The 27,316-nt window shown below is 36.7% G+C and overlaps 1 protein-coding gene across 2 annotated transcripts in view; it reads left to right on the top strand.

Moving 5' to 3' along the window:
• The window catches only part of LOC115906008 (collagen alpha-1(XXVIII) chain-like), a 34,933-nt gene that overhangs the window by 4,304 nt on the left and 3,313 nt on the right, over positions 1 to 27,316 (top strand). For both annotated transcript variants that reach the window (XM_030952822.1, XM_030952823.1), the window contains exons 5-33: positions 1,478 to 1,537; positions 2,670 to 2,723; positions 2,801 to 2,845; positions 3,670 to 3,696; positions 3,961 to 4,005; positions 4,626 to 4,670; positions 5,297 to 5,350; positions 6,112 to 6,180; positions 6,857 to 6,925; positions 8,669 to 8,737; positions 10,946 to 11,014; positions 11,448 to 11,516; positions 11,603 to 11,671; positions 12,835 to 12,903; positions 14,113 to 14,184; positions 14,757 to 14,825; positions 15,528 to 15,599; positions 16,470 to 16,538; positions 16,974 to 17,042; positions 18,728 to 18,796; positions 19,837 to 19,905; positions 20,360 to 20,428; positions 21,833 to 21,901; positions 22,615 to 22,683; positions 23,488 to 23,568; positions 24,533 to 24,568; positions 25,706 to 25,742; positions 25,871 to 26,428; positions 27,049 to 27,290. In XM_030952822.1, the coding sequence (XP_030808682.1) occupies positions 1,478 to 1,537; positions 2,670 to 2,723; positions 2,801 to 2,845; positions 3,670 to 3,696; positions 3,961 to 4,005; positions 4,626 to 4,670; positions 5,297 to 5,350; positions 6,112 to 6,180; positions 6,857 to 6,925; positions 8,669 to 8,737; positions 10,946 to 11,014; positions 11,448 to 11,516; positions 11,603 to 11,671; positions 12,835 to 12,903; positions 14,113 to 14,184; positions 14,757 to 14,825; positions 15,528 to 15,599; positions 16,470 to 16,538; positions 16,974 to 17,042; positions 18,728 to 18,796; positions 19,837 to 19,905; positions 20,360 to 20,428; positions 21,833 to 21,901; positions 22,615 to 22,683; positions 23,488 to 23,568; positions 24,533 to 24,568; positions 25,706 to 25,742; positions 25,871 to 26,428; positions 27,049 to 27,290 (2,463 nt within the window). The remainder of the gene's footprint in view (positions 1 to 1,477; positions 1,538 to 2,669; positions 2,724 to 2,800; positions 2,846 to 3,669; positions 3,697 to 3,960; positions 4,006 to 4,625; positions 4,671 to 5,296; positions 5,351 to 6,111; positions 6,181 to 6,856; positions 6,926 to 8,668; positions 8,738 to 10,945; positions 11,015 to 11,447; positions 11,517 to 11,602; positions 11,672 to 12,834; positions 12,904 to 14,112; positions 14,185 to 14,756; positions 14,826 to 15,527; positions 15,600 to 16,469; positions 16,539 to 16,973; positions 17,043 to 18,727; positions 18,797 to 19,836; positions 19,906 to 20,359; positions 20,429 to 21,832; positions 21,902 to 22,614; positions 22,684 to 23,487; positions 23,569 to 24,532; positions 24,569 to 25,705; positions 25,743 to 25,870; positions 26,429 to 27,048; positions 27,291 to 27,316) is intronic.

Below are 27,316 nucleotides of genomic sequence, written 5' to 3'. Positions count from 1 at the left end.
GTTTTTCTTTTCCTGTGTAGACTTACTGCTTAATATATATTTACAATTACATGGAAACATAATTCAGGAAAACTGATAGCTCAGGAAGCTGATTAAATGCAGAGTCTAATGGAATTGTCTTCAAGTTAAACATGTTTTTGAATTTGCAGGACGGAGCTTTAATTTGCTATCCTAAGTTAATTTACTAATGTATTTAGTAATTTATAATTTATTAATTTCCTAACTACAAATGTAATTTGCTAACCTAAAGTATTTTCAAAAAAAAAAGAAACAATGTGTGACTATTCAGGCTAGCAAGAATTTGCTGATACATCTTGACATGTCCTCTGACAGACTCAGTGAAAAAGAAAACATGATGCAGAGCTGAAGACAGAGCAGTTCTAACCCTTAACCCTCTTCCTATGTGAGAGGGTTTGAAAAGTGTAAGATCTCAAAGCTCCACCACTGAGTTCTTCTAGTTTGTCCATGCTGTGTCACCCTGACTGCAGGCATTGATAGGTCTGGCTGGCATTTTGTGGGGAATAAAGTTAGTTTTCCTTTTAAAGATGTTAATGATATTTAAGGCACAGTTATCAGACAAAAAATGTTCTCCTAAGCAGCTCAAGCAAACTGCTAAATAGTATGAGTGTTCACAGAACTTTGAAAGATTTCACTTTTTACTAATTTCCACTGACATGTTGATTTTTCTCTATCTATATAAAAGTAGTAAGACAGTCAATGTTAGCCTTGGAAAACATATTGTGACTAATTTGGATATTCAGATAAGAATGATTTTTGAACCTTTCACTTCTAGACATCTTCAAGATGAGCCGAGGTTTAATAAATAACTAAACAAAAAATTAAAATTACAGTCCTTATCCTTCCTTCAAAAATAACTCCAGTATCTGTGATAACTCTGTCATGATCTTAAAGATTCAAAAATATCTTAAAAATCACATAAATAATGAGGTTTGACTGCGACACCTGATGGCAGAGATAAGAGAAGAGAAAGAAAGATTATCAAGTATTATAATGAGTTGCATTAACTCAAAGTATATATCCACTCATATTTTGTTTATAGATCTAGCTAGAGCTAAACTAAGAACTATCCTGCATACAATGGAATTAAGTAAAGGGCTGTAAGACGCTTTTTTATTCATCTTCTTGGCTATCTCTACCATGCCTAGTAATGAAAACAAAACAGACACAGCATACCCATAAACTGACCTTGTGAACAGTTTGGAGGTAAAGCCATTATCAAGATGATTGAAATTTTAGGAGTAGGAATGATACACAATTTTGGATGGAGTGTAGGAGGTCACATTCTGGATGAGTAGTAAACTGATAGTTAAAAGATTTCTGTAAAACATGTAAATATAATTTCTGGTCATTCCAGGTGTAAAATTTAAACTAGCCATACAGTAACTTAATGCAAATGTCTGTGTGTTTTCTATCTCTTCCATTAAAATGTGCTGATTTCTACTATTTTAATCCAAAGTGTCCCCAGGTTGACACATGTAACTGTGAGAAGGGGGAAAGAGGCCTTCCTGGTCCTGCTGTAAGTAGTTGTCACTCAAATAACTGATATACAGTATAAGTTAAAATTTAATTCACTGTTAAAATTTTTAAAAGAAATTGTTTGAACTCAAATCCCGAGACTACAGAAGTTCAAGGATCAATACACACTCCTCCACGAAGATGCCCCAGCAGCAGGATGTGCACAGAGAGACCTGAGAACACCATGAGACACTCCCTCTGTGTGGGGACAGACAGGAGGAGGAAGAGTGACGTGTGGTGAGGCTCTCCTTTGAGCCACAGCAGTATGAAAGGCAGAAAGGAACACATTTCCTGTTGATCAGACAAGACCAGCTGGATCTAACTAGCCTCAAATCAAACATTAATATCCAAAAAGCTCTTTGAAAGCAAGAGAGAGAGCAAAATACTGAAGCATCAGGAACAACTGAGACAAGAATAAAGTGGACCGGACTTCTTTCAGAATAGTCTAGGGGGTTGCTTCATACAAGGCTTGGTGATCTAAACTGTGGGGCTTACATTTCAAAAAGAACTGAATGATCTGATATTACATCCCTGACATTGAACTAGAAGCACTACAATACCTTATAGCTCTTGTTCAAGGTGAAGGGTCAGTGTCAGAGCTTGAAAGAGAACCCTAGATTTGCCCATTCTCATCCTTTTGACCTGAATATCCTACACATACACAAACAGAAAGACACCCTGGGTTTATGCAGCCCAGTACAATGCACTTTAATTGAAAACATACTGTCTACCGTGCACAAACCGTAGTTTTGTTTGGGTTAATAGCTGCTGTCTTTACTTGGAAAGTGCACGTATTGCTTACACAGAAGCACATACCCCAAAGAGTTGAGAAGAAAACACAACATCCACTTAGCAAGCAGGGTAGTTACAAAGGCAGCTGATCACCTCTTCAGAGAAGAACTGAACAAACTAGTTTTGTTTATAAGAAAGTCAAAGGAGAAACCTGACTGCCTACTGAGTTGGTCCCGCTGTTCCCAGATATTCAATTTCAATGTTATAGTAAATGCAGAGATTTTGAGAAATAAACCCATAGGAAGTAAATATTTTAAGTATGAGAAAAATAGCGTATATATTGTAAAACAGAATTATGTTTACTAGCATATATCATAAGAACTGTATTTTGTTGTTTCCAGGGTAAAAAGGGTCGCACTGGGGACGATGGAGCTCCCGGCCTGAAAGGAGCAAAGGTGATTGGTTTTTTAGATTTAGGAGAAAGATCTGTCTTGTCCTTATTTCACTGATCTTGATATTGAATTATTCATAGGGGGACCCAGGTCTTAATGGAATCCCAGGACGAGATGGAATAGAGGTAAAAAAATACTTTTTTTTCCCCTTCTTCTCCAGTGAGCAGTGTTCCTTTAAGGCAAAATACCACCTTTTTTTTTTTTCATTGTTATAAGAGCAAATTTCAATTCTGGTTTACCATATAATGACTCATTAACATTAGAAGAACTGAAAACATTCTCATTGCTTAATGGAAAGGAATAATTCCTTCTTATATGTGTAATCTAGAAAATACTCTCCAATAATACATAGTGCCTCCAAAATATTGAAAAGTTCTGATATGATAATCTAAGAACATTTCAGAAATTGACACTCTGCCTCAAATCATTCTGGGCTTATTTAAATTTGACAAATAAAGGACTTATTTAAATTTGACAAATAAATTATCCTGTATATAATAGCATTGAACATTGTGAATGAAATACATAAAGGAAGTAAGTGTAGGATTAGTCTCTTAGTGCATAATTCTGAATGCATTTACATATGAATCCCTCTACTTTATGCTTTCTTATTTATTCAGTACACCCTCTTTAATTAGTATCTTTTTCTTGTTTTCTTATTTTTGCATGTTTTTCACTGAGATGGAAATATCAACTCTACTTGATCTGCTTTTACATCACCAGAATCCCAGTCTAAAATGATACATTCATACAATTTATTTACCTATACAACAGCATCTGCCATGACTAAAAGGCACAGTACTTCAAATCATATTGCCATATTAATCAGAGTCACCTTTTCTATTTGAAATGCTATTTTTCTGAAGAGAATAGAATATTAAGGAATACTCATGTTCCTACTTTTGGGTTATATATCGTCACAACCTGCTTTGCTTTTTTGTTTTGCCAGGGGAAATCTGGATATAAAGGAGAGAAGGTATGTCTTTTAGTCAGAATTTGTGGTTATTTATTATATATAGTGCCATATTTCTTCTAAATACTAGTAAGGAACAATAACATCATCTTAGCAGCTGCTCCACAACCTGTAATAGAAGATGTAACGGTTCCTCAATGAACTTGCAGCACAATTGCTATAGTATGTCCTGAATAGAATAACATTTATGTTTCCAACTAAAGCACCTAGAGAATAAGGATGATATTCCAATGTAACTCATAAGTATTTATTCTTTTTCTTTGCCAGGGGGAAAGAGGTGAATGTGGAATCCCAGGAATAAAAGGAGAAAGAGTAAGTAGCCACAAAGTTGTTATGTTTCCAAGAAACACAGTTAAACCACAAAAAAAAAAAAAAAAAAAACCAAACCAACAATACAATCCCCTGAATAAGAGATTTAAGGCATATATTCATTCTGAGGCTGAAGGAAATTGACATCTGACAGTTTTGAAATATGTAGTGAGCAAGGACACCATTTTTACCAACTTTCTGAGCTCTTTCTACATTTTTGTATGATTCCTCTTATGGCCCAAGGCTGAGCCTGTTTAAAACAATGGTAAAACTGTGCTTTAACAGAGGCAGAAGGTTTGAAGAGAATGAGACATAAAAATGAAAACAAGGTTTCTAACTCCTATCTCTAAGATTTAGTGCATAATTGCTTTAAATATTTCAAATAGAGTTTAATCCTGGATTACTGGTCCTTGATAATGTTCATCATTACACTGTATTTTGATTATCAGTCAATTTAAAAATATTTATTTAATACTTCGTGGCTGCTGAGCTTCTCTTAAATTTAATTTTGATTTTAATGTAAAGATATCTAAACAAGATACCTTAGTAAAAAGTTACCTAAAAGTGGTTTTGACAAAATATAAATATACAGAAATATATCTTTTTTTTCCCTTATCTTTCAGGGCCCTGAAGGTCCAGTAGGCCCCAGAGGAGTAAGAGGGATACAGGTAAAAGAAAAAAAAAGAAAATCTAACTATTAAAACAACAATACCTGGTGCCCTGGGATTCAAAGATCTGAAATAATATCATACTCCTACTGACATGGAATCTTTGAGTTGCTAAGTTCAAGGCACCCAAAATCTATCTTCTTATACAGCAAAATTAATAAGAATTTGGAGAAGCAATCTAGACAAATAAATCATCCTTACAATTCATTCAGTCTCAAAGACCACAGCAAATACATTTCCATAAAAACCAAAATCACTCATTTCTCTTTCAGTGTCTTAATTATTTCATTTCCTCAAGAAGTACATGAAGAATATTTAGTCTTTTGTCATCCCAATACTCTCAGACTAATGGCCAGGAAGCTTAGTCCATCACAGATGTTTCAGTACATCTTGACTGTAGATTACCTTTAATTGTATTCAAAAAAAGGGAGAGCCAATTTCTCTCCCCAAATACCAGAACCAGCTCCAGCTATAAATGTACATGCATCACAAAACAAAGCTTCAGTTCTGCTGTGTTTAAAAGTCTTATTTTCATGCAGACTTCAGTAAATAATAAATTGTTTTTCAAGCTGTCATTTTTTATGAAAGCTTGAAAAATCTCATTGAAACCACTCCTGTTTTAACAGGGTCTGCCAGGACAATCTGGAGATCAAGGGCCTGAAGGCCTGCAAGGATCAAAGGCAAGAACTGCTCTATTTCTTCTCTTAATTAATGTTAAAATGTATTAATATAGCCTCACAACAATTATGATTTTATCCTTATATTCTATACCCTTCTTTTAGTGGATGCAGTTTCACTTGACACAGATAGCAAATTGTGTACTTTTTGTATTCTACAAGGTTCTTAAGAAAGGTATTTATTACTTTGCTCTTTGTATTGAATTCAGATCCAAATCACACTCCCATCTTTATTAATCAACAGTTAAAATATGGTAGAGTCACAGAATACTACTTAGCATTGAACTTCCTCAGTTTCCAATTTAAAACTTTTTTTTCCCTAAGTGCCAAACAGGAATTCTGTTTGGCATCTCAAATCGAGCCTTTTCTAGAAACAGAACATTCTCGAGAAGAATTCTGTAGTTCAAAAGGAATATTGTCCTGAAGAAAAACTTGAAAATAAGCATATAAGGGACATTATTTGTTATCTCTCTTGATATCTTCTTTGCACTAACTGGCCAACAGTGATACACAGAACAGCTGAGTGTCCAAACTTACATGGTATGAAACATTTTTCCTTTTGTTTAATCTCATCTTTGTACAAGATGAATTATTACCTGGGAATTTTAAAGCTTCGAAAGGATGAACAGATGAAGTACTGTATAGGACAATTCCAATGGGCTGAAATTCAGGATGCACTAAAAATTAATCTACAATGTGAGTTTAACTGATTTTCCTAGACACGAATTTATAAGCAAAGTTGTTTTCTTTTCATTCTTTGAAAGGGTGAAAGAGGTCTCCCTGGGCCTCCTGGCTTGCCTGGAGAGATTGGAATAGGACTGCCAGGCCCAAAGGTACAAAAATCTCATCTTCTGTATTGCATGTATGGTAGGATAAGGATCAAGACAGCTGAGCTAATAGACTTGCTGATTCACAAGAAAATTCAAGACCATAAATGCTGGTTTTGTGGTACTGGAAAGGTATTTTGTATGTTATCAAAACTCTTTACAAACAGTTGCAAACAAAAAGTACATTTTAAGTATATACTTTAAAGGATTTTTTTACAGTTGTTGTTATGCTTGTCATAAACTCAACCCAAAAAGAGTATGATTAGGTAAAAACAAATTCATAGTCTTAAAGAGAAATTAATATGTGCAAAACAGGCTTGTTGGTTTAGATGACTGGCATAAAAAGAACAGAAACTCCATGACAGAAATACTGACTTCTTGGGATATGACAGTAAGTGGTACATGACTGGGTGCATGAAGGGAATAATTAATCTTTTAGACTCAACATTTTATTCTGTCAAATGCAGAACTGATCTCTCCCCTAAAGCTGTGACACTGCCCCAGTTCAATGCCTGCTGGGCCTCGTGTGGTGTATGACTCTGAGGACACTCATATTTTCTCTGCTGTTCCTGTATTCTCCTACATCCAATATTTCAAGCACAGAATGCCTGATGAGTTGTTATATGCTACACACATAAAAATACCTAAATCAGGCATATTAAACGTACATCTTTCTTTGAAGGGTGACACTGGTTTGACAGGAAGACCAGGCCCTGTTGGCCCACCTGGAGTTGGTGAGCCAGGATTTATGGTAAGTCTGTTTTTTTATTTGGTGAGAGGAAAACAGAACAGAAAGCAAAAATTATCCATGCTTCCCCATAAAAATATGTGCTAAATTAAACCATCTCTTTTCTTTCTTCTACCATTTCTCACTCTTAGACATGTTACATTGTCTGATTCTTATTTCCTTCAATGAACTGGAAATGTTTCCAATTTCTTAACTTTTCTAATTATCATATCTCCAAAACAGGTATGAAAATGTAACATCTGATGCAAAACCACACAAATGTATAAATAAATCTGTCCCCTGATAGATTTAATAGTGCCAAGTCCCTATGTGATAACTTTGAAGTTGACTGCTTTTCAGTACCACTAGAACATTAACATCAGCATGGCTTTGAGGAGAAGACTTTCAGAATTTCTAGTAGGTTTGGCTCTGAAGTCTCTCCCTACTTTTCCTTCCCTTCCTCTTCCTGGCAGTTGTAAACTCCATCTCTTTGTGGTAATTCAGAAAACCAGCATGTCAATTTTATGGTTCTTTTTCTCTAAATATCAGGCGGGACCTTTTACTGAGCTATGTACAATACAGCAGACTTAAATTCATTCCTCTTCACCTGGATGAAAGATTTCTAGTGCAACCACAAGGGAAGTTTTGTTCAGTTTTTTCACAAGTACCTTTTTCCCATTGACAAGGCAAAATTTGGAATAAACATTTCGTAAGAGGTGTTCCCATGAAAAAGAGAATCATCATTTGGTAGGTGAACTGACTGATTTCAAACCTGCTTGAAAATACACTACTGGAGCACAGTGAGTTCTTGCTGGAGAGCCCAAGGAGAAGAGCATTACAAATAAGGCTGGTGGTGGCAGTCAGTCCAAGCAGAACAGTAACACTTCCAGAGTCTCTTCAATTACATCGCAGAGCAAAGCCCCCCTCTGTGGGGGAAGAGGTGCCTGTGATGTGAATCTTTCCTAGCCAAAAAAATACTGCTATAAAAGAGATTCTGATTTTAAAAAAAAATATTCTAAATATGCTTCTTTTATTTATTTGAAAGTTTATTTGCTTCAAAAGAAGTTCATTTTAATGGCTTAATTGAGTCCAAATATCTATACCTTAGGAATGACTCTAAAGCTCTGTGCAGAAGGAGAAGCATATTTAGGCTATGTAAATACGCCAGCATTCCATGATGTATGTGTAACCCCAAGCAATAAATCTGAGTAAAAATCTTTAAAAAACAGATACAAGAAAACACAGTGAAGTAGGCTTAATATGCACAGGTGTTGGACATGCATTTTTTTTTTTGTTATTTGCCCCTTGTGCTTCTATCAGATCTTTTTTCAAAAAGAGAGGGCATGCTATTTCTCTCCTTGCCAATTACAAACAAATCTTCCTACAGCTTTGTTTCTTTCAGCATTACTCTGCATGGGCTTTAATCTGCTTCTGTCTTTCATGATTATACTGATACATTATTAAGGATTAGCAAGAATTTGTAAAATGGAAATTTAGGGAGTGAAGATTTCCAAAATGTAAGGAATAGAAATTTCATCTATATAATCTGTGATTCCTTAGTAACCTGAAGGGTATTGTTACTACTACAGGCCAGAATGCTCATCACTTACTCACTGGGAATGTTGTGTTACTGCATTATCTGTAACAGATTATAACTACACCAATATCTGAAGACCTGCTTATAACAGAAAATGACATTGAATACACTGCTGTTCATCTGAGTATGATTAATACATATCCTAGGTCATTTTAAACTTATGTTAACAGGGACCTCAAGGACCACAAGGTGTTCAAGGAGAAAGAGGCTCACCAGGAGAAGGGCTTCCAGGAGCAAAGGTACAACAGTCAAAGGGTTCTAAGACCAGAGCATCACCATTAAATGAGTGCATGCCAAAACAAGTCCATAGAAGACACAGGAATCTGAGAAAGTACCTTGTAAATTAATGTTAAGATTTTCCATCAAACAATCCAATCTATTTTGCTGGAATTCACTTGGTTCAAACATGACTTGTAGGCATAGCTAGCCTTTGGGGCCTGTAAAGCCAATATTTAATTTACCTGATGCTTGATTTGTGGGATCTAAGCCTGGAATGAATTCCATAATTTTAAAACAGCCTCAAGCATTTGACTCTAAATAAAATACCATTAAAAGGTGCCTAGATGAAAAATCTAGCATTTTGTTTTTGGGTTTTTTTCTTAATCCTTATATAGAGATCTTTACTGTCACTATAAAGACAGGCTTCTAAGCTTTTTACATACCTCAGCCACTGGCTTATGCATTTTAGCAGAAGACTGAATTCAATTTGTTGGAAAAGAAAGGTGCTGTTACTAATGTGCAGATCCAGTGGCAGTAATGAGAGTGGCAGTTGTACCTACATGGATGAACTTTCTAGAATATTCTTTTGCTGCCCATTGAAAACCTAGGCTGAGTTGTTGCTTTGGCCTTTGGTTACAAATAACAAAGTGACACAGATTGTACATGAACTAAATGAGCAACTAAACAGTTTTCTCATTTTTATGCAAGCACCAATTCTGCTTGAGAAAACAATAAAAAAATGGCTTGGCGGATGCAGAGCCAAACTAAAAATCAGATTTTCTCTGAGAGTAGCCCTTTACTAAAAATCTTAAGATTTCTGCTTAGCACAATACTGTTGTCAGCTAGGTGGAAATTTAACTGCTGCTAGCAACATAATATCTTCAAACATCCAGTGTGTATTTTATGATGATGAATTCTAGAAATTATTTAACCTCATTGATGGCTTGTATCTGCTTAGCAGATCTCATGAATGAAAACTAACAAAAATACAATTTGAAGAAAATGCATTTCAAAATCACTCAATTGCCACTGAAATACCAATTCATGTGGGAAGAAAAACTACAACTAATAACTAAAACACAGCAACAGGGCACAGTGGGAACAAGCACAGATGAATGCATAATCTAACTAAAACTACTAAGCAGTTGAGATGGATAGGCAGAGTAAAATAATCAAAGTGAAATTCTGTCAGCATTATTGGAACTCTTCATTCTATAAAAAATGTATTACTTTTTATTGCCAAGTCTGACCTGGAGCCAAGCATGTATCAACAGAGTCCATATGTATCTCTAATCCAATCTATGGCTGCCAAGCATGTCAGTTCTTTGGTGTGAAACACATTTTAAACAAGTGATTTGTTAATCTAAGCAAATCTTACAGTTGCTTTCTTTATGACTTTTTACTACAAGCTCACAGTTTAGTAAAAAGGATAATGAAGGCAGATGTTCTAAAGCATCAGGAGTAAAGAATGTTATTTTAAATACAAATCCTCATAAGGAATTTCTGTCAAAGTTAAAATTATGAAATTGGTTACTAAGGATAGAAAAGATCTGTCTGGGGTGTAATTTTATTGTCTTGGGTGATTTTTTTACTATTTAAACAAGCTAACATCTGCCTCTACGTGTTTTCAGTAAGAGAAGTGCAGGAAAGCACAATATTTGTACCTTTTTTAGTAACTGGCACTTTCCCCAAGACCACTATTTTGTAAATGAACATTTAGAAAGACAATGACATTTACAAATAGACTTGTATAACAATACAGTCAACCTGGTCTTCATTCTGGCAAATGCTTAGTGGGAGCCAGAGCCTAATTACCCCACTTCAATGAGATTAACCCACACTTTAATAAGATTAACCCATGAAAAAAAAAGAGCAGAATTCAGTTTTTAGTTAGTCTCAGTACTCATCCCTGCAGGCCTTTAAATCAGCTGTGGTTTTGCCATTGATTTGAGAGGAAGCAGAACAGGACCTTAAGTAATTGAGGTGGACAGAAAGATAAAAAAGAAGCTTGTTCAGCTCTTTCATCAGCAATTCAGCAATTTCAAATTGCAGGGCAAACTCTTTTGAAAATATAATCTCTTTGGTATCCTGGAACACAGATCCAGGAGCAGCTTTCTGGTTCTTTTCATTTTGGTTTTCATTATGACAGAGAAAACACTGTCTCTAGTTACTTCAGAGAGAACAGCTGTGTGTCTCCACAGTTAACAAATTATTATTTTTTCATGTAGGGAGATCGTGGCTTTGATGGACCAAAAGGCCCTCGTGGACTTCCAGGCATCAGCATAAAAGGTGAAAAGGTGAGCAATAAATACACGAGGGGATTAATGGAGTGCAAATAAATCTAATACAGGGAATACAGGGTTGATACTCACTGCAGAAGGTACAATGAGGCAAGGAACCCATAAAAGACACTGGATAATGTGGTATTTAATTGAGATTTATGCCCAATAAATTCTCCCAACCCACTTTAATATCTCCTCATATTAAAATAGAAAATGTTAGAAAAGGCATCTGATTCTGTGTGAAAGTTAAGGTTTAAAAAGGGAAAAAGAGACTAGAGGTTGTTTGCAACTGAACCAGTGGGGAATAAATGCATGTGTGAAAGATAAAAGGTCAGATCCCCAGCTTTACTGACTTCAAAAGAAGTCAACATGCACTGACTAGCAAGGGAGTTGTCCCAGATTGTTTCTGTATCTTTGCACAACTAAGCTACTGTACTTTGTTTGCCAGGGCGAGTGTGGTCCCCCTGGTTTACCAGGATCAGTTGGATTACCTGGAATTGGAATTCAAGGAGAAAAGGTACAATTTTCCCCTCACCCCACACTTCAGTGTATAGTAACAGAGACGATTTCATTTTTTAATAATTACTTAACTACTCTTCTCAGGGAGTGGAGGGCCCAAAAGGACCACCTGGCTCTAGAGGACTACCAGGACAGGGGATACCTGGACCAAAGGTCAGGGAGTTTTCTGAAGTAAAAGCTACTGTGCTGTTTTTATTATTATGTTTCATGATCAAGAAATGGTCTGTCTCTATAATTATTTACATCAAACTGGACTGCAGAACCCAATCTAAATATTAACATAGAAGCAGGAAAATATTTTCTTTATTGATATTATAAACCACACAGCAGATCCTACTCCTCTGAAAAGCCTTGGTAAACTAATGCCATGGCTACTTATTTAGGTTTTTGCTTGACTCACACAGAAGCTTTTAGGTACCACATACCAGACAGCTGCACTTTGCCTGATACACTTCTACTGAGAGGGTTGTCTGCCTTGAGCTTGTGGTTTCTTCATGGCACATGGAGGTGCAGTAAAACTGTTACAAAAACTAGTTGCCCTTAAAAGAGAGGACCATCCCAATTTCCATATCATCTTTTATTCTCACTGTACTGTTTCCATTCCAGAAAAATACATACATAGACACATTAGAGATTGATTGCCTTCCTTGCATCTTCTGCTACCTACTGTCTCACTTGAATTTGTGTATCTACTGTATCTCGACAGAAAAAATGGTCCATGGCGCAAGGAAGACTACTTTTTCAGAAGAAAATGTCTCAGAATAATTTAGCTGTAACTGATTCACAAAATACGGAACTGTTAATGAAAGACATCATCCTAGAGGTGTTTGGAATGGAGATTTAAAGTAATTTCCTGAAAGATGTGACAAAGTTCTGAATGACTGAAGGCTATTAAAGCATGGTATAAAGGAACTAGAGGTGTAAGTGGGTCAAGTGTCCGTGACAAGTAAATAACTTTGCAGAATCAAGTATCACCTCTTACACTTTAAGTGACTGTGCAGGGATATGATTACCACTGCTAAAAAGTAAAAAAACCATTTGTCTTTGGACGTCATATATGCTCCTGAAATATCAGCTCTTTGGCAGGAAAGATTCCTGGGGACATACAACTGTAGATTTACAGCATTAATAATTTCTACTAACAGCTCTCTGGTGACAGCTGAAAACATGTGGCAAATTGCCAATCTTTATGACCAAGGGTTTCACACTTCTTACTACAGACAACATTACACTAATCTTTCTTAAAATGTAAGCAATGAAACATATACTTTTATACTTTTCATAATAATGCTGTTAAAAACTATTATCTGCTTAAGGGTGAACAAGGCTTGCCAGGAGAGACTGGAGTGCCAGGAGAAAGAGGTATTGGAGAACCTGGTTCTAAGGTACATTGTTAATAGAGGAATTATTTAATCTATTTATTCATTTGGATCCTAAATTTATATTTCCTGAGCATGCTTTCTGAAGCCACATAAAAACAGATTTAGAAAACTTTTAGGTTCTTAGTATTTTGAATTTTTAACACAGACTTTCAATAACCTCCAGATATGGCAGCATTTTAAATATCTGTTCTGTAAAAAATAATAAGACTTAAGGTGACTGGAAACTTCCACCTGCCTGGCTCATGCTCAAGTTATCATTACACACAGCTCACCTACAGCTCTGTGCAGAGAACCATCCAGAATATTAAACAGCTGCCAGAACTCACAGCCCCAAGTGTAAGCTAAGCTGTAGCTAAGCTGTGTAAGCCTGTAGCCAGAGAGGTGAAAAAAAGCCCTGAACAGTGGTTATTGGGCTGCTCCTTCCCTTTCCACACAGAATACGGTGGAAACAGAGCGGCTACATCCTCACACCTTCATACAAGACAAGCTGTGCTGGTGGACAGAAAGAATAGTTGAGTTACTAAGAGGAGAGGAAGCTGTAACCAGATTATTTTAGTGCTGAAGTGCCCAAATGATGACCAATCCCTATGTCATTAACAGCCAGATTAACACAGAATAGGGGAATCGATGAAAAAGTACTTTTGTGACAGTGGAAAGGCACAAGGCTGTCCTGGTTTTGCTCTTGTTTGTTAGGGATTTGTGACAGTGGCTGGAAAAGAAAATTATTCAATTTCTCTCTTTAATTTCACAAAATACAGTAATGCTGATTGAACACATTTGACCCCAAATTCATCTAAAACCAGGTCAGGCTCCTGAATCTTACATAATAGGGCCATGATAATTCCGCTGACATTGATTTGCATTGATATTCATCAGCAACATGTCAATCATTGTGTCATAGTCAGTTATATCTGTATTTCCTTCAAATGCTGCCACTTAATGAAATGATTGCATTATTTTTTCAGAATAAGCTGAATCATTAACAGCTAATAATTTTAATTGCATAGATAAAATGCACACTTCAAAACAATCAGACAGTAGGATAGTACCAAGTAATGAGAACTGTCTTAATAAAAAAAGACTTCATAGGCATAAATGTTTTCTACAAATATATTTAAAGTTTAAAAAAAATTAAATTTATTTCCTTAATTCAGAGAAAGAATAGTACTGAGTCTGCATTTAATAGAAGAACTTACTTTTTACTGATGTCAGGGTGATCCAGGGCCTTCAGGACTGGCGGGTCTGCCTGGTCTTCCAGGAGAAGATGGAGCCCCTGGACAAAAGGTTGGTTCATCTCTCTCTGCAGTCCCTCTGCTTCACCCCAAGCATTGCTATTCTCCCTGTGCTGACACCCAAACCTAGAAGAGAGAGTGTTCCTGGACAAGGGGAAAAGTACCACATTTTTTTTCAGAAAAAAAAAATCTCTTTTGAATATACTTTTTTAGGAAAAACTTCACTTTTTCTAATTTTTTGGGGTGGGCCATTGCCTTGTTTACTCTTGTGTGCTTTGTGTAATTCATTAAATGCCCTGCAGCTCAGGAGGGAAACCACTAAAATGGCTATGGGCAAGCTTTCATGGCCTTCTGACTGTGTTTTTTAATAGATTCAGAATTTAAGGTTATATACTCAGTGTTCAGCTGTCTCTAATGAAATGTTCCATATTCCACACGGAGTTGTACAGTGCTTGCTTCTGAATATGGAAAAGAGCCCCTGGACACACCTGACATCAGTGGGAGTTTTGTCATTGATTCTGAAAGGTCTATGATTTTCATGAACTTATTCAAGGGAATACCAAGTTTGTCTTGCACCATGTCCATGCAGTGCTCTGAAACACTCCTTTGATTTTTCTATTCAAGGGTGAACCAGGGTTGCCTGGTCTTAGAGGTCCTGAAGGTGCTCCAGGGATTGGAATACAGGGGGAAAAGGTGAGTAAGTGATGACACTTACACTTTAGTAAGTGTCATCTTACTAAAGATGACACTTTAGTAAGTGACATCTTACTAAAGATGTCACTCAAAATTGGAATGTTCCAGGAATAGTTTTGGCAAAGACTTCTCTTTTTTTGCCCAATATAAGTAACAAAAAAAATATTATTCTGGACTCATAGTTGTTTCATTTTTTGTTGTAATTATTACAGGCAAGTAAACTGCTTGAACAGCAATTTTCTTTTGAAAAATTTACAATGTTCTTAGTTTTTCTTTGTGATCAAAAATTTGCCCTATTTGCCTTCAAATTAAAAAAAGAACCAAGTACTAGCAGCTGGATTATATTTTCCTGCTTTGATTATTTTTCTTATTATCTTTTTAATGTAATTACTTAATTTGCTTTTCAGCTGCAATTATTCAACCTTTAAGATTCCTTTTGGCTTTTGTTTTCTTCACAGTATTTTGTGGTAAACTGATTTATTTAATTGCGGATTAAATCTATGTCTTTTTAATTGTACAAATCCAACACTGGACAATTCCTGAGCAGAATTAACTGACTTGCCAGTGAAGGCAATAGGAACAGCTCATGTGCACCACCCAAAAATAGATGTTTGCTATCTTTCACTGACATTTACAATTGATTTCAGTTAACACATTCTGAAATAATTTGACATGTGTGACATATCTTTTCCATTTTTATAGGGAGATCAAGGACAGAGAGGAATACGTGGATTAACAGGACCAACAGGAATGCCTGGACCTGTTGGAGCTAAAGTGAGTTTATCACTATGTTATATGTGTAAAATACTCTCTCAAAGCTGTACATTGTTCCAGATCTCAGAAACAATTGTTCTAAAATGAACTCGCTTTATAAAAAAATAATTTCAAAAAAGATCAGCAAAGGCTTCTCTTAGCAAGAATCACCATGATCCCTACAAACAACTAGCAGTGTTTTTTAAAACCTTTGCATTTACCATATTGCTTCCCTGTTGGTTTGGAAAAAGTAAAGCTATATACTGGTATTTTTATACTGAAATATTTGAGAAGATGGTATGACGTATGGCATATAAATACATGACAGGACTTTATTTCCCCTTACACTGACTTATGGCTGATATTCTTTTATGGATTTGGAGTTTCTGTTAAAATACTCAGTACTTAATGAAAGTGAGAGAAGAGCTACTCCAGGTTTATCCTCCAGTTTCTTATTCTTTTGCTATTTATACACACAAGAGTATTTCCCCAAAAATGAAAAGAGGTAAAAAAAGTAAACTGAAAAATAAATTTTAAAAAATCTACTTAAACAGAAATGTATAAATGTTTTCTGTATACCTACACAGCTGGGCAGGGAGTCTTGAGCACTGTATGTGGTGGACCAAGCCTTGAAAACACTAAGAAAGGGACTTCTAAAACAAGTTTGTTATGTGACTGAAAAGAATCTCATTTCCATGGAGAAAACAAAATATGGTTGTTATCAGTTCTCCAAATAGTTAGATTGATCTCTGCATAGAATAGCTTATTAGAAATTCCAATAGAATTTTAATGGAATTAAATGTAAATTGTTGCATAAATGTTTTCTCTGTGTGATAGTCATGCTCACTTTCAGAAAAATCCACTGTTTTTTCTCTCCTACCTTCACTGCAGGGGGAGCCTGGTGCACCAGGACGTCTTGGAATGCCAGGCCCTCCTGGAAGATCTGTGCCTGGACCAAAGGTACCCTCCACATTCCATCTCTTAGTGCTTAGAAACCCAGGGTGAAAACTGAAGTAGGCTGTGTTAATATTTGTGTCAACAACTCCAGCCTTATGAGGTCAACTAAAACTTCTTCTTTCCTATGAACAGAGTTGTGGATTGCATCCAGTCTAGTTATCATTATGCTCTGGTATTAATTGTATGCCAGCTTGAGGTGTGGCCTACCTTTGTTAATTTCTTTATTTTGAATTACTTTTGATATCAAAGCACATTTGTTTATTCTATTTTTCTATTTATTCTTTCATTTTTATTTATGCTTTTGGTGTTAAATGTTTGCAATAGCAATAAATAAAATTAGCTATTATGTTCATTATATATGAATTTGTATAAAAGAAACCCACAGCCTGTGGTGTTTAATAAGATATGTAAGCAGAGGATTTATTTTCTTCATTGCAGGGTGACATTGGGTTACCTGGTCTTGCTGGACCAATTGGAGAGCCAGGTTTTGGGCTTCCTGGGGCAAAGGTAGCTCCTAAATTGTTAAACTGATTTCTGATACAACTGTAAAATAAGGCAGGAGGATTTCAGTGAAGCAGCAGCAAACCTCCTAGGATGGCCACAGTGTTCCACTGAAATGTTCCACAGTTAATGTGTGTGTCCTACAACTCTGGCAAAGTATAAGGATTTGCAGAGCTGGAAAACCAAGGATGGTCAATCCTCCACAGTCTGTAACTGTAACCTTTCAGAAGGCAGAGAACCAGGAGAGGAATGACTGTTTCTAACTGATGTGGAGTGAATTCAGAGAGAACACGCCATTAACCCTGCTTACAAGAGCCTACATGTTAATTAGCAAGCAGCTGATTTTTCTCAGCCAGGCTCCTTTGCTTCATTCATAACTTCAGGATTAACTTCATAACATTCATAACACAGGCTTCTAGTGTAAGAAGAACATGAATATGTAGGTAATCTCTAATGGCTTCCATCTACCACTGCCTCAGTGGTACCTAGATTCAACTTTCATAAGCCACTCTTCATTCCAGTACAGATTTTGTCAGGAGACCAAGAAACTCAGGACATATAAACCTGTGTTTCTCCAAATATAGTGGATCATGCCTGCCCCTCCAGTGAATTTGACAGTACTTTTGAATACATCCCCAATCCCTTGTTCTCTGAGTGAACTGAACAGAGTAACAGAAGCATGAGAAACGTGTGACAATCTCTATCTTTTTTTGACAAGTCAGTGGTTTTCAAGATTTTTACATTTATTTGCATCAGGAGGAGATTGTGCTGATGGAATCACATAATTTTCTGGTATAGTCCAGTAAATTCAGAGAACTTCACATTGTCCCATTTCTGGGGATCTAACAGGAATTAATCAACTGGAAGCACATCCTTTGCTCAGAGTTGCAAGTCTCTCTCCCTCAGCCTTGAGCCCCCCAGAGCTCTTTCAATTGGGCAATACTGCATGTTTCTGTGACTACATTCTTCACTGTTTGCTGTCTTTGTCAGCATTAGTGGTTCTGCTTTTGTTTAGTTCTTAGACACACAACCATACAGGGTAAAGCCATAGAGGATAAAGCTTTTTACAGCCTAATTTTTTAAAGTTATTTTTGCACAGGTCTTTTCTTGCCAGTGTTTTAAATGCCCATATTTTGGGTAGCTACAGGAACAAATGTAATCTTGATCATCCGTTCTATAGCAACTCACTGCACCCCCCAGTGTGGCTGCGAGGGTTAAGGTCCTCTGAGTTTTCTTGGTAAATCTGTTCCTGAGATACTCCAGCTGTCTGGATCCATGAAAGGAGTTTAGTTGTAGATTTCCCATAGGAAGATCCTGTTATACTCAAAAGGTTTAATGAGGTTCCACAGCATAACAGGAAAATAGAATTCTAAAACAAATTATGATAAATGTATGAGAAATACAATGAAAGTAATTTCTTCTTATATGTAGGCCACAAGTGACAACAGACAGAGGTCTTGAAACATATTAAAATTAGTGACTCAAGAGTGTAGATCATGAGCACTATTAAATGTCACTGGTTTAGTCCAGGATTAAGCAAACCTAAAATAACAATTCACATAGTAAAATACATTAGCTGATAGATAAAATCAAATTACAGTATATTTGCAAAATAAGTTTCACTTTCATGCATAGTTTCCTGCTAGCAATTGTCTTGGCATTCACTCAGCTGTTTTTCCTGCCTTCACCAGGGTGACCAAGGCCTTCCAGGACCCCCTGGGCCCTTTGGGCAAAAAGGAGATGGTTATCCCGGCCCACCTGTAAGTTTATAGATTTTTCTTTTATGTGAATTGGAAGAAATAAGTGCTACACCTAAGGGATTATCCTCCACGTCTGACATGCTAGGAAAGATTTCCTGGTCTAAAAGCCTAAAAAGCCTAAAACTCCTCAACTGTGGAAATGCATAATAAAACGCAATCTCTCTCTGAAATAGCACAAGATCATCCCTGTCCTCTTCTCTTGATTATACCCTGTAACATATTCCAAGTGGGTTCTTTTTGCTGAAGTATCACTGATATTTCAATCAGTTCCCTCAAAATCTTCCTGCAGGGTCCTGTCTTCTGCCCTATCGTACAAAATTTATTTCCAAACAGGAAAATACAATCTAGCTAAGCAGCTGGATCCATATACATCCCAGAATTACTGAAAAAGCAACTGCTGTGCAAAGAGCCAGAACTAATCTTTACAGAGGCCTTGTTGGTAGATATAACCAATCCCTGCAAAAAAGATGCAAAGAGAAAAGGCTCCTTCTTCTCCCTTCCCTGCACACGTGTGCAACACTGAGCTCACACACCCAGTCTGCTCTCAGCGTGCTCCACCAGCCCTGGCAGTGACCTGCCTGTGCAGCGAGGAAGTCTCAGAAAGATTGCTGGCTACAGGCAGGGAGTTTGGACCACACATACTTGCATTTGCCTGTGCTAAAGACAACAGCAGAAGTGCTTGCATTTGCCACACTGAGGAACCATAATTAACAAATATCAATATGGAAATTGGAAATTGATTTATAATACCTTCTCCTATTTTTGTGCAACCCAATGAAGAACTGCTTCTGCAACTGCCTCTCCAGATTAGACTACTCTACCTTCAAACACATTCAAGCCCCTGCATGACATGCAACACACATGTAAATGCTACTGACACTACTTCTGGCATATCAGAGTAAAGTTTAACCAGTTGTAGATCACAACAGTCCCATTAAGAGACAATATAGTTAAAATACTACCATATAAATATTAACAAATGCATGTAGTCAATGTAGCTGTAAATTAAATTTATATTTTGTCTGTGCATACAATTTCAGGGCTTACCAGGCCTTCCTGGGATTCCCGGTGAACAAGGACCAGATGGAGTTGGACTACCAGGACCTAAGGTACAGGCTTCAAGTTCTAGAAAAGCAAATGCTTGTATATACTCTACTTCATAGAGATACAATTCCTAGCTATAGGTCATAGTCAGAATACTTATTTAATCCAGCTTTAACTTTCTTCTCAGTATATAAAAGGTAGATCATTTTTGGTTAAGGTTTGTTGGGGTTTTTTTGGTTTGGAGAATCTGGAGTTCATTTTATAATATAGGAATTGTAATTCCTCTGTACCTGTGCATAATTGACTTGAATATGTTTTGACCACCAGCCACTGTTTATCCCAAATAACTTCCTAGCCCTGCCAGCAATATCCTTGGGTTGGCATTGTTTGGACTTGCACCGTGCAGTTCAATAGTTCTCATCTCTTTGTCCCATTTGGGTGTGTAACAGATGCTTGGAGTTCTAGACATACATTAAACTTTGGTATTCACTACTTATTTCTTAAAGTATTGGCTTTCAGGGTGATCCTGGTAGTAGAGGACCAGTAGGCCCTGCCGGTCCCCCAGGAAAAGGCTTGCCAGGACCAAAAGTAAGAGATTTAAACAATTACGTGTCTCTTTGTCTAATTTCTAAAATAGGGGGGGAAAGTATACTATAAAAATGTGTGCTTATGTATAGAGATCTCCATGTTTTCTGTCTTCACTGGAAACAACTAATCCAACAAATAATCTTTATTTTGTAGAAAATCAAGAGTATTTCTGGTGACTAGCCATAAACCATAGCCTCCTTGTGGTTGCATATGATAAATGATAAGGTGATAACCTTGCAGTGAAGATCAGTGACAAAACATTTAGCTCCTGCAGACATTAGCTGCAACTGAGTGGCAGAAATTTCTTCAGACCTAGCATTGGTCAAAACTAAGGGCCAGGCAAGCACTTAGTTATGTCTTGCCTATACTATTGTTACAGCTATAGGCACTATTGTTGAGTTCTTCTGGGATTAATTCCTCTTTTTTATTGTATAAATCAAATAATCATCTAATAGCCAGTATGAGGATTGATCCCTGCAAAAATGATTATTTTTGTAATTATTTTGTAACCATGACAAAGGCCTGAAAATAACTGCAACTATAAAAAGCAATTTTCACTGTGAAGCCTCCCAAATTGGAAACTCTTATGCTTCTACAGCTGTTTTAGAAGTCTATTGAATACAAAAGAAATGGTTTGAATGTAAATATAAAAGAACTCCACAATGTCAAATGCAAAGATTATGTAACATAATAATGAGTTACCTGCACACTGTGACTTACTGGTCCCTGAGATAGAGTTCCCATTGGCAGGAAGGTGGGGTCCAGAGAAAAGCAGTGGTGAAGCACCTTCTCAGGCAGCACTAGTACCAAGAGACAGCATGTCCATGGGATTCTCACAAATGAGGAAATTGAGAATTTCCTGCAGGGTTACTAGTATAGTGTTGCACAGAATAGCAGTACAGACATAAAATTAATATGTAATATGTACTATATGGGTTTTGATTGCTTCCTGTGAGTAACAGGAAATGGGAACATTTTTCCTAGAGTTCTATTGAAAACTAGCTTATAAATTAGCAACGAGTGTTTATTTGCAATGCCACATTAGTATGTATATGCATAGGTCTTACTGTGTAATGGTGGTAAAAGACTAAAAAACAATAACAATATTCTCTTAAATTTTAATTCAGTCCCCAGTGTGGCACAAATAAAATCATCCTTCAATGCAGCATATATCTCTATCAGCAAGGTGATTCATGTTCACTAAGTATTAAGCCAAGTGACCCTTCAAAGTATAAACTGGATTATTAAAATCTGATAAAGGCCAAAGAGAGTCTTTCTCAGCTAGAGCAAACCAGCCTTATTCCCACTACTTATAAAAAGACATGTTTGAAGGTAGAGGAAGGACAAGAAATTACACAGTGGTATAACAATTCCTTGTGTATTTTTATTATGAACATTCTCTAGGGAAGCATAGGACGCCCAGGACCACCTGGCTCTCTGGGACCTCCTGGTGAAGGTATTCAAGGAACTAAGGTAAAAAAACTCAGTGTCTTCGATATTTAACCTGTGCTGAGTGGTCAATCTGACCATCACGGTGTTAAGGAGATTTCACATTGTTTCTTATATGAAGAGAGCCTCAGGCTAGAAAATGAGAAGGATAATGTGAGCACCTGCAAAGTATGTTCTATCTACTGCTGCAAACTAGCCCAAGCATGTGGGTGTTGAGGAAAGAAGAATGAAGTTTTATCAGTTAATGATACCTTTACAAAATTAAAAATACCACTCTCTCTTCCTCAACTCTCATGCCCACAGAAACAGTCTGAATTAGTTATGTGTACTACCACTATTCAGTAGAGAAAAAGCCTCCATCCTGAATGTGAGTACTATTAATTTTGCCTTGTAATATGCACTTTTACCCAAAGCATCAGTCAGTCAGATGAGATAGACTCAAAAGATAGAAATTAGAAAGGCAAAATGACAAGGAATAAAATGGGATGGAAAGAGGGAAAAAATTAAAATTGCAATCAAATTAAAAATAAATCCAATAATGATCATATGTGTGTTTAACATTGTGTATCTTTATACTGAAGAAGTATTTGAGAAATGTAAGATAGCCACTAAATTGTCTCAAGTGCCTCAAGATCCTTGTTAAAATGCAGTTTAAAAAACTTTCTCTTTGAACATTTTAAATTACTGTGTGATGAATGTTTACAAAGGGTTAATATCACTACCTGTTTTATCATTAGGGGGAACAAGGTATTCAAGGAATGCCAGGACCACGAGGCCCCCCTGGAGATGGGCTTCTGGGAGAGAAGGTATGATGTCTAAATCAGAGATAATAGTGAGATAATGCCCTAGATGGAAGCCAACACACTCAAAATGCTCTCTTACAGTCAGTTCTCATTGAAGGCATGTGATTTCTGTGTAAAAGGAGCCCCAGACACCAAAAGATTATATTATTGTTAGAAGTTATATTGTTATTCCAAGTTGTATTATTCTTCTATTATTAAAATAAATATTAGATTTAATATCACTTTCACCTATCTGCTATGCAAAATTTTGTAACTAAATCAATGTTAAAAAAAAGAGAACAGTGGGTTGGAATCAGTTTTTAGATGTGATCACAATGGCTCAGAAAGGCTGTACTAAGTCCCATAGTCTACTAAAAATCAAACCAAGATACACTAATACATCTGTTTGCTATGCCAAACACCTTTTCTGGGCCAGAAGGTTTCTCAGAGTGATATTCCCTTTACTAATTCTAATGACACCCTTGGATTTCTTTTCTATTTCTCTAGTGTCATCTTATCTTTCTAAGGCACAGATAATAATTTCCATCATGCAATAGCCCATGAAACCCCTCAGTGTGCATGTAGTTGTTTGAGATGCTTCATTGTTCAAACCACTTCAGGTATTGTTTCCCATAAAAATGCTTAGCCAATACTACAAGTTACTAATGAAATGAACAAAGTTCCAATTTAATTAAATGATCTCTAACAAAGATGTCTAACTCACATCACAACCTTAATGTGCATTCAACAAAGGCTATGAGAGAAATTTGAAAAGTGTAACAAAAACTGACTTACAATTTCTGTCTGCTTACCACCATGGTTTTAAAGGGAGATCGAGGAGCTACAGGTGACAAGGGGAAAAAAGGAGAAAAAGGTGATGTGGGTGACCCTGGTTTATCTGGAGAACCTGTGAGTAACTCAGGTTTATCACAGATGTTTTCGTAAACCACTCAGAAACAAAGCTGTGTGTTCTTTCTCTTTAATTGTGTATAATCTGAAACATTTAAGAAACTGAAACTATTAAAAACTTAAAAAGCACAAAGAAGACATTTACTTGATTAATACCCCACTTCCCACAAGGATGTGGTTTCACAGCCACTCAATCATCTACCCCCCAACACTGGTGTGATGGGGAGGAAAATCAGAAAAAAAAGTAGAAAAGAAAACCTAACAAGCCAAAGACTCATGGATGGATATAAACCAGTCCAATAAGTGAACCTATAAAAATAATAGTCTATAATAATAATCATAGTCATAATCATAAAGAAGCCAGGTGAAGCCCAATAAGATTGCTCCCCACCCTCTGATGGATGCCCAGCCCACCCCGAGCAGTGATGGGCCCTTCCCAGCTGACTCCCCCAGTTTCTGTGCTGGGTGTGCCCTCCATGCTGTGGAATATCCCTTTGGCCTGGCCAGGTCAGCTCTCCTGGGCATGCTCCCCCAGCTCCTTGTGCAGCTTCTCACTGACAGGGCATGGGAAGCTGAAAAGTCCTTGACTATGGGTAAGCACCACTTCTAATATCCAAAACAACAGCGTGTTATCAACATGATTCCCATAATAAATCCAAAACATAGCATTGAATCAGCTACTAAGAAAATGAACTCTATCCTGGCTAAAACCAGGACAGCAGTGAAAGACAACTGACAGTCAGTGACCCAGTGGAGACTTGAGGTCATCCACTTCCCATAAACCACCTTAGGAGGCTGCAGGTACTACATGCACAAGGCAGTGCATGTGCATTAGAAGCACAGGTTTTCTAGTTTAACTTTCTACTGGAAAAATATTATTCTAATAACGGTATTGATGAAGTTGTATTCTGAATTAAATGTTGCTATCTAATTGCAATGGCTTCATTAGCAATCACTGTTACAGGGCAAAACCGGACCAAAGGGAGACCAAGGCCTAACAGTAAGCAAATTCCATTATTTAAATTCCATTACAGCAAGATATAAACAACACTATCAGATGAAACTTAGCCTTTTAATTATTTTGGAAAGAGCTTTCTGATTAGAAGCCGACTCAGCAATAATATAGAAAGAAACCAACTCAAAGATTTCTGATTTTTTGTTATCTACTTTATGCTGAAATGGAGTTAAAAGTTCCTAGTGACTTCAGGTATTTTTCTGCTATATGTTCTTTTATAGCTAGTGTTAGGTCACCCAGGTGTGTACTTGCTGCAGGAAGGGTTTTTTTGCAAATATTTAAGAGTATAAAGAGCAAAGATCTTCAAACTTGTCATGGTCTATCATGCTATGAACTTATTTATATTTCTGGTAAGCCTGTACCACATTTGAGTAAAATTCAGCAAAATATGTCAGTGAGTATATAAATATTACTACAGTTTATGATGAAAGCTGACAAGCAGTAGCAAAAGGTTGTATTTGAAAGACTGACTCAATGCCAGATGAGTCCTGTCATGCACTTCAAAATATGTAACACATGATTGCTCTGAGAAACACTTTGTTCACATATCACAGAAGCTCTCATTGTTCTGAACAGAAAGCTCTGAAGGCAGCAGTTTTGGGGTTTTGTGCTGATGAAGGCTGGGTAATTGTGGGCCAGGTACATCAGGGCTGACAACTCTCATTCTGTATTGGTGCTCTGGCATACGTCAGCTCACTACAAGCAATCCTACGCTTCCCAAAGCTGGGTCTATTTCTCTGTTCCCAGAACATTTAAAAGGGATATCATATTATGCAGATGCTAAAATATATATGCTTTTCAGTTTAAATGAGAATCAATTAATCACAAAACATTTTTTAAAATAACAGGAGTTAATTGTTTTAGATAGAATTGTTTTTTTAGATAGTTAATTGTTTTGTTAATGTGTTGTCAAGTTATTGATTCTTGTATGCATATGAAATAGTTTCTTATAACATGGGGAACTCATTCCCAAGTTTGGAAGTTAAACAGTAAGATTTTTCTAAGTCACTGTAGGACACAAATATTGATTATAAGCAAAATATTTGTTAGTGTTAATATTACAGCTCATTTAAAAGAGGCAGATTGTAAAAGATTTTAATATTTAATTTTTTTCACATCCAGAGAGAAGATATAATTAAATTAGTTAAAGAGATATGTGGTAAGGACTCAGGAAATTTTTATGTTCAAATTCTGTATTTCCTTCGCTACATTTGCATTCTTCTCTTTTCCTAAAGCATGCCAAATCAACTCACTGTGATCTGGGTTTCTTTTACTTTTCCTTTGTAGGTTGCAGTATTAAATGCAAGGAAATTCCCATGGAGCTTGTATTTGTGATTGACAGCTCTGAGAGTGTGGGACCAGAAAATTTTGAGATTATCAAAGACTTTGTAACTGCTTTAGTAGACAGAGTAACTGTAGGCAGAAATGCTACCAGAATTGGCCTTGTGCTGTACAGTTTAGAAGTTCAGCTAGAATTTGGTCTCAACAAGTATCCAACCCGCCAGGATGTTAAGCGAGCAATTAGAAAAATGCAATACATGGGAGAAGGCACTTATACAGGAACTGCTATCCGCAAAGCAACCCAGGAAGGATTTTCTGGTGCTCGAGCAGGGGTGAGGAAAGTAGCTATTGTGCTAACAGATGGCCAAACAGACAAGAGAGAAGCTGTAAAACTAGATCTTGTTGTTCGAGAGGCCCACGCAGCAAACATCGAAATGTACGCAATAGGAATCGTCAATACTTCAGATCCAACACAGGCTGAGTTTGTGCGGGAGCTCAATCTGATTGCTTCAGACCCAGATGGAGAGCACATGTACCTCATTGATGACTTTAACACCCTCCCAGGTGCGTTCAGTGACCTTTTATGCTGTCTTGTATCAGATGCTTCTCACAGAGGGGCAGTATCTTTGTGAATATCTATTGATGCTGCAAAGTAATAGGAATCTAGAGATACAGATCCCCTTTGTTTATGGTGTCACATTATGGGGCAACGTGCCAATTAGGGGAATGTCAGTCACCCAGTATAGGAAAACAGCTGCTTAAACAACTTCTAAGATGAGTAAATGCTCATGCACTGAGAATCTAACTGTAAATCAGAATGAAACCCATTGTCATAAATGGTACTTGTTCACTCCCCTGGGGAAATAATCCGTTTTCCTGTGGTTATTCACAGCAGCAAGATAAGCAGTTATTTTCCCATTACCAACTAGTAGTTGTTACTAAGCTTAGATGAACAACCTTACATGAGTTCACTGTGTTTTTTCTACGATGTAGAGGACTTAAATGCTGGTAAATTTGTGATCAAAAAGTCCATACTCCAAAGACTGTAGAATAATCTTAGATGTGTGTAAACAATCCAAATGAGTTCTGGATTACATGTGTATTAGTGACATATATAAGTAATCCAAATTTTAAGAATACATTGAATTTCTCAGTATGATAAGTTTTCTACTTTTTTTTAACAGTTCTGGAGTCCAAATTAGTCAATCAATTTTGTGAAGATGAACATGGCACCTTACTATACAACCATAATGAAAATGGTGCAAGTATAAGTGGGCGATCCTTCCAGACAGTATCTCCAAGTTTTTTACATTACATACTTCAGAAGAACAATGTTAACAGACAATCACTTCCAGCACAGACACTCAGAGTATCTACAGTAGAAAGTCCTCTGAGTCTTGGCCATCTTCCTCAACCATCAGCTCCGGTATGAAAATTCAGCAGAAGTTTAAA

This window comes from Camarhynchus parvulus, chromosome 7 (genome assembly GCF_901933205.1).
Source record: "Camarhynchus parvulus chromosome 7, STF_HiC, whole genome shotgun sequence".
Taxonomy (NCBI): domain Eukaryota; kingdom Metazoa; phylum Chordata; class Aves; order Passeriformes; family Thraupidae; genus Camarhynchus; species Camarhynchus parvulus.
This window is presented reverse-complemented; position numbering and strand designations above follow the sequence as displayed.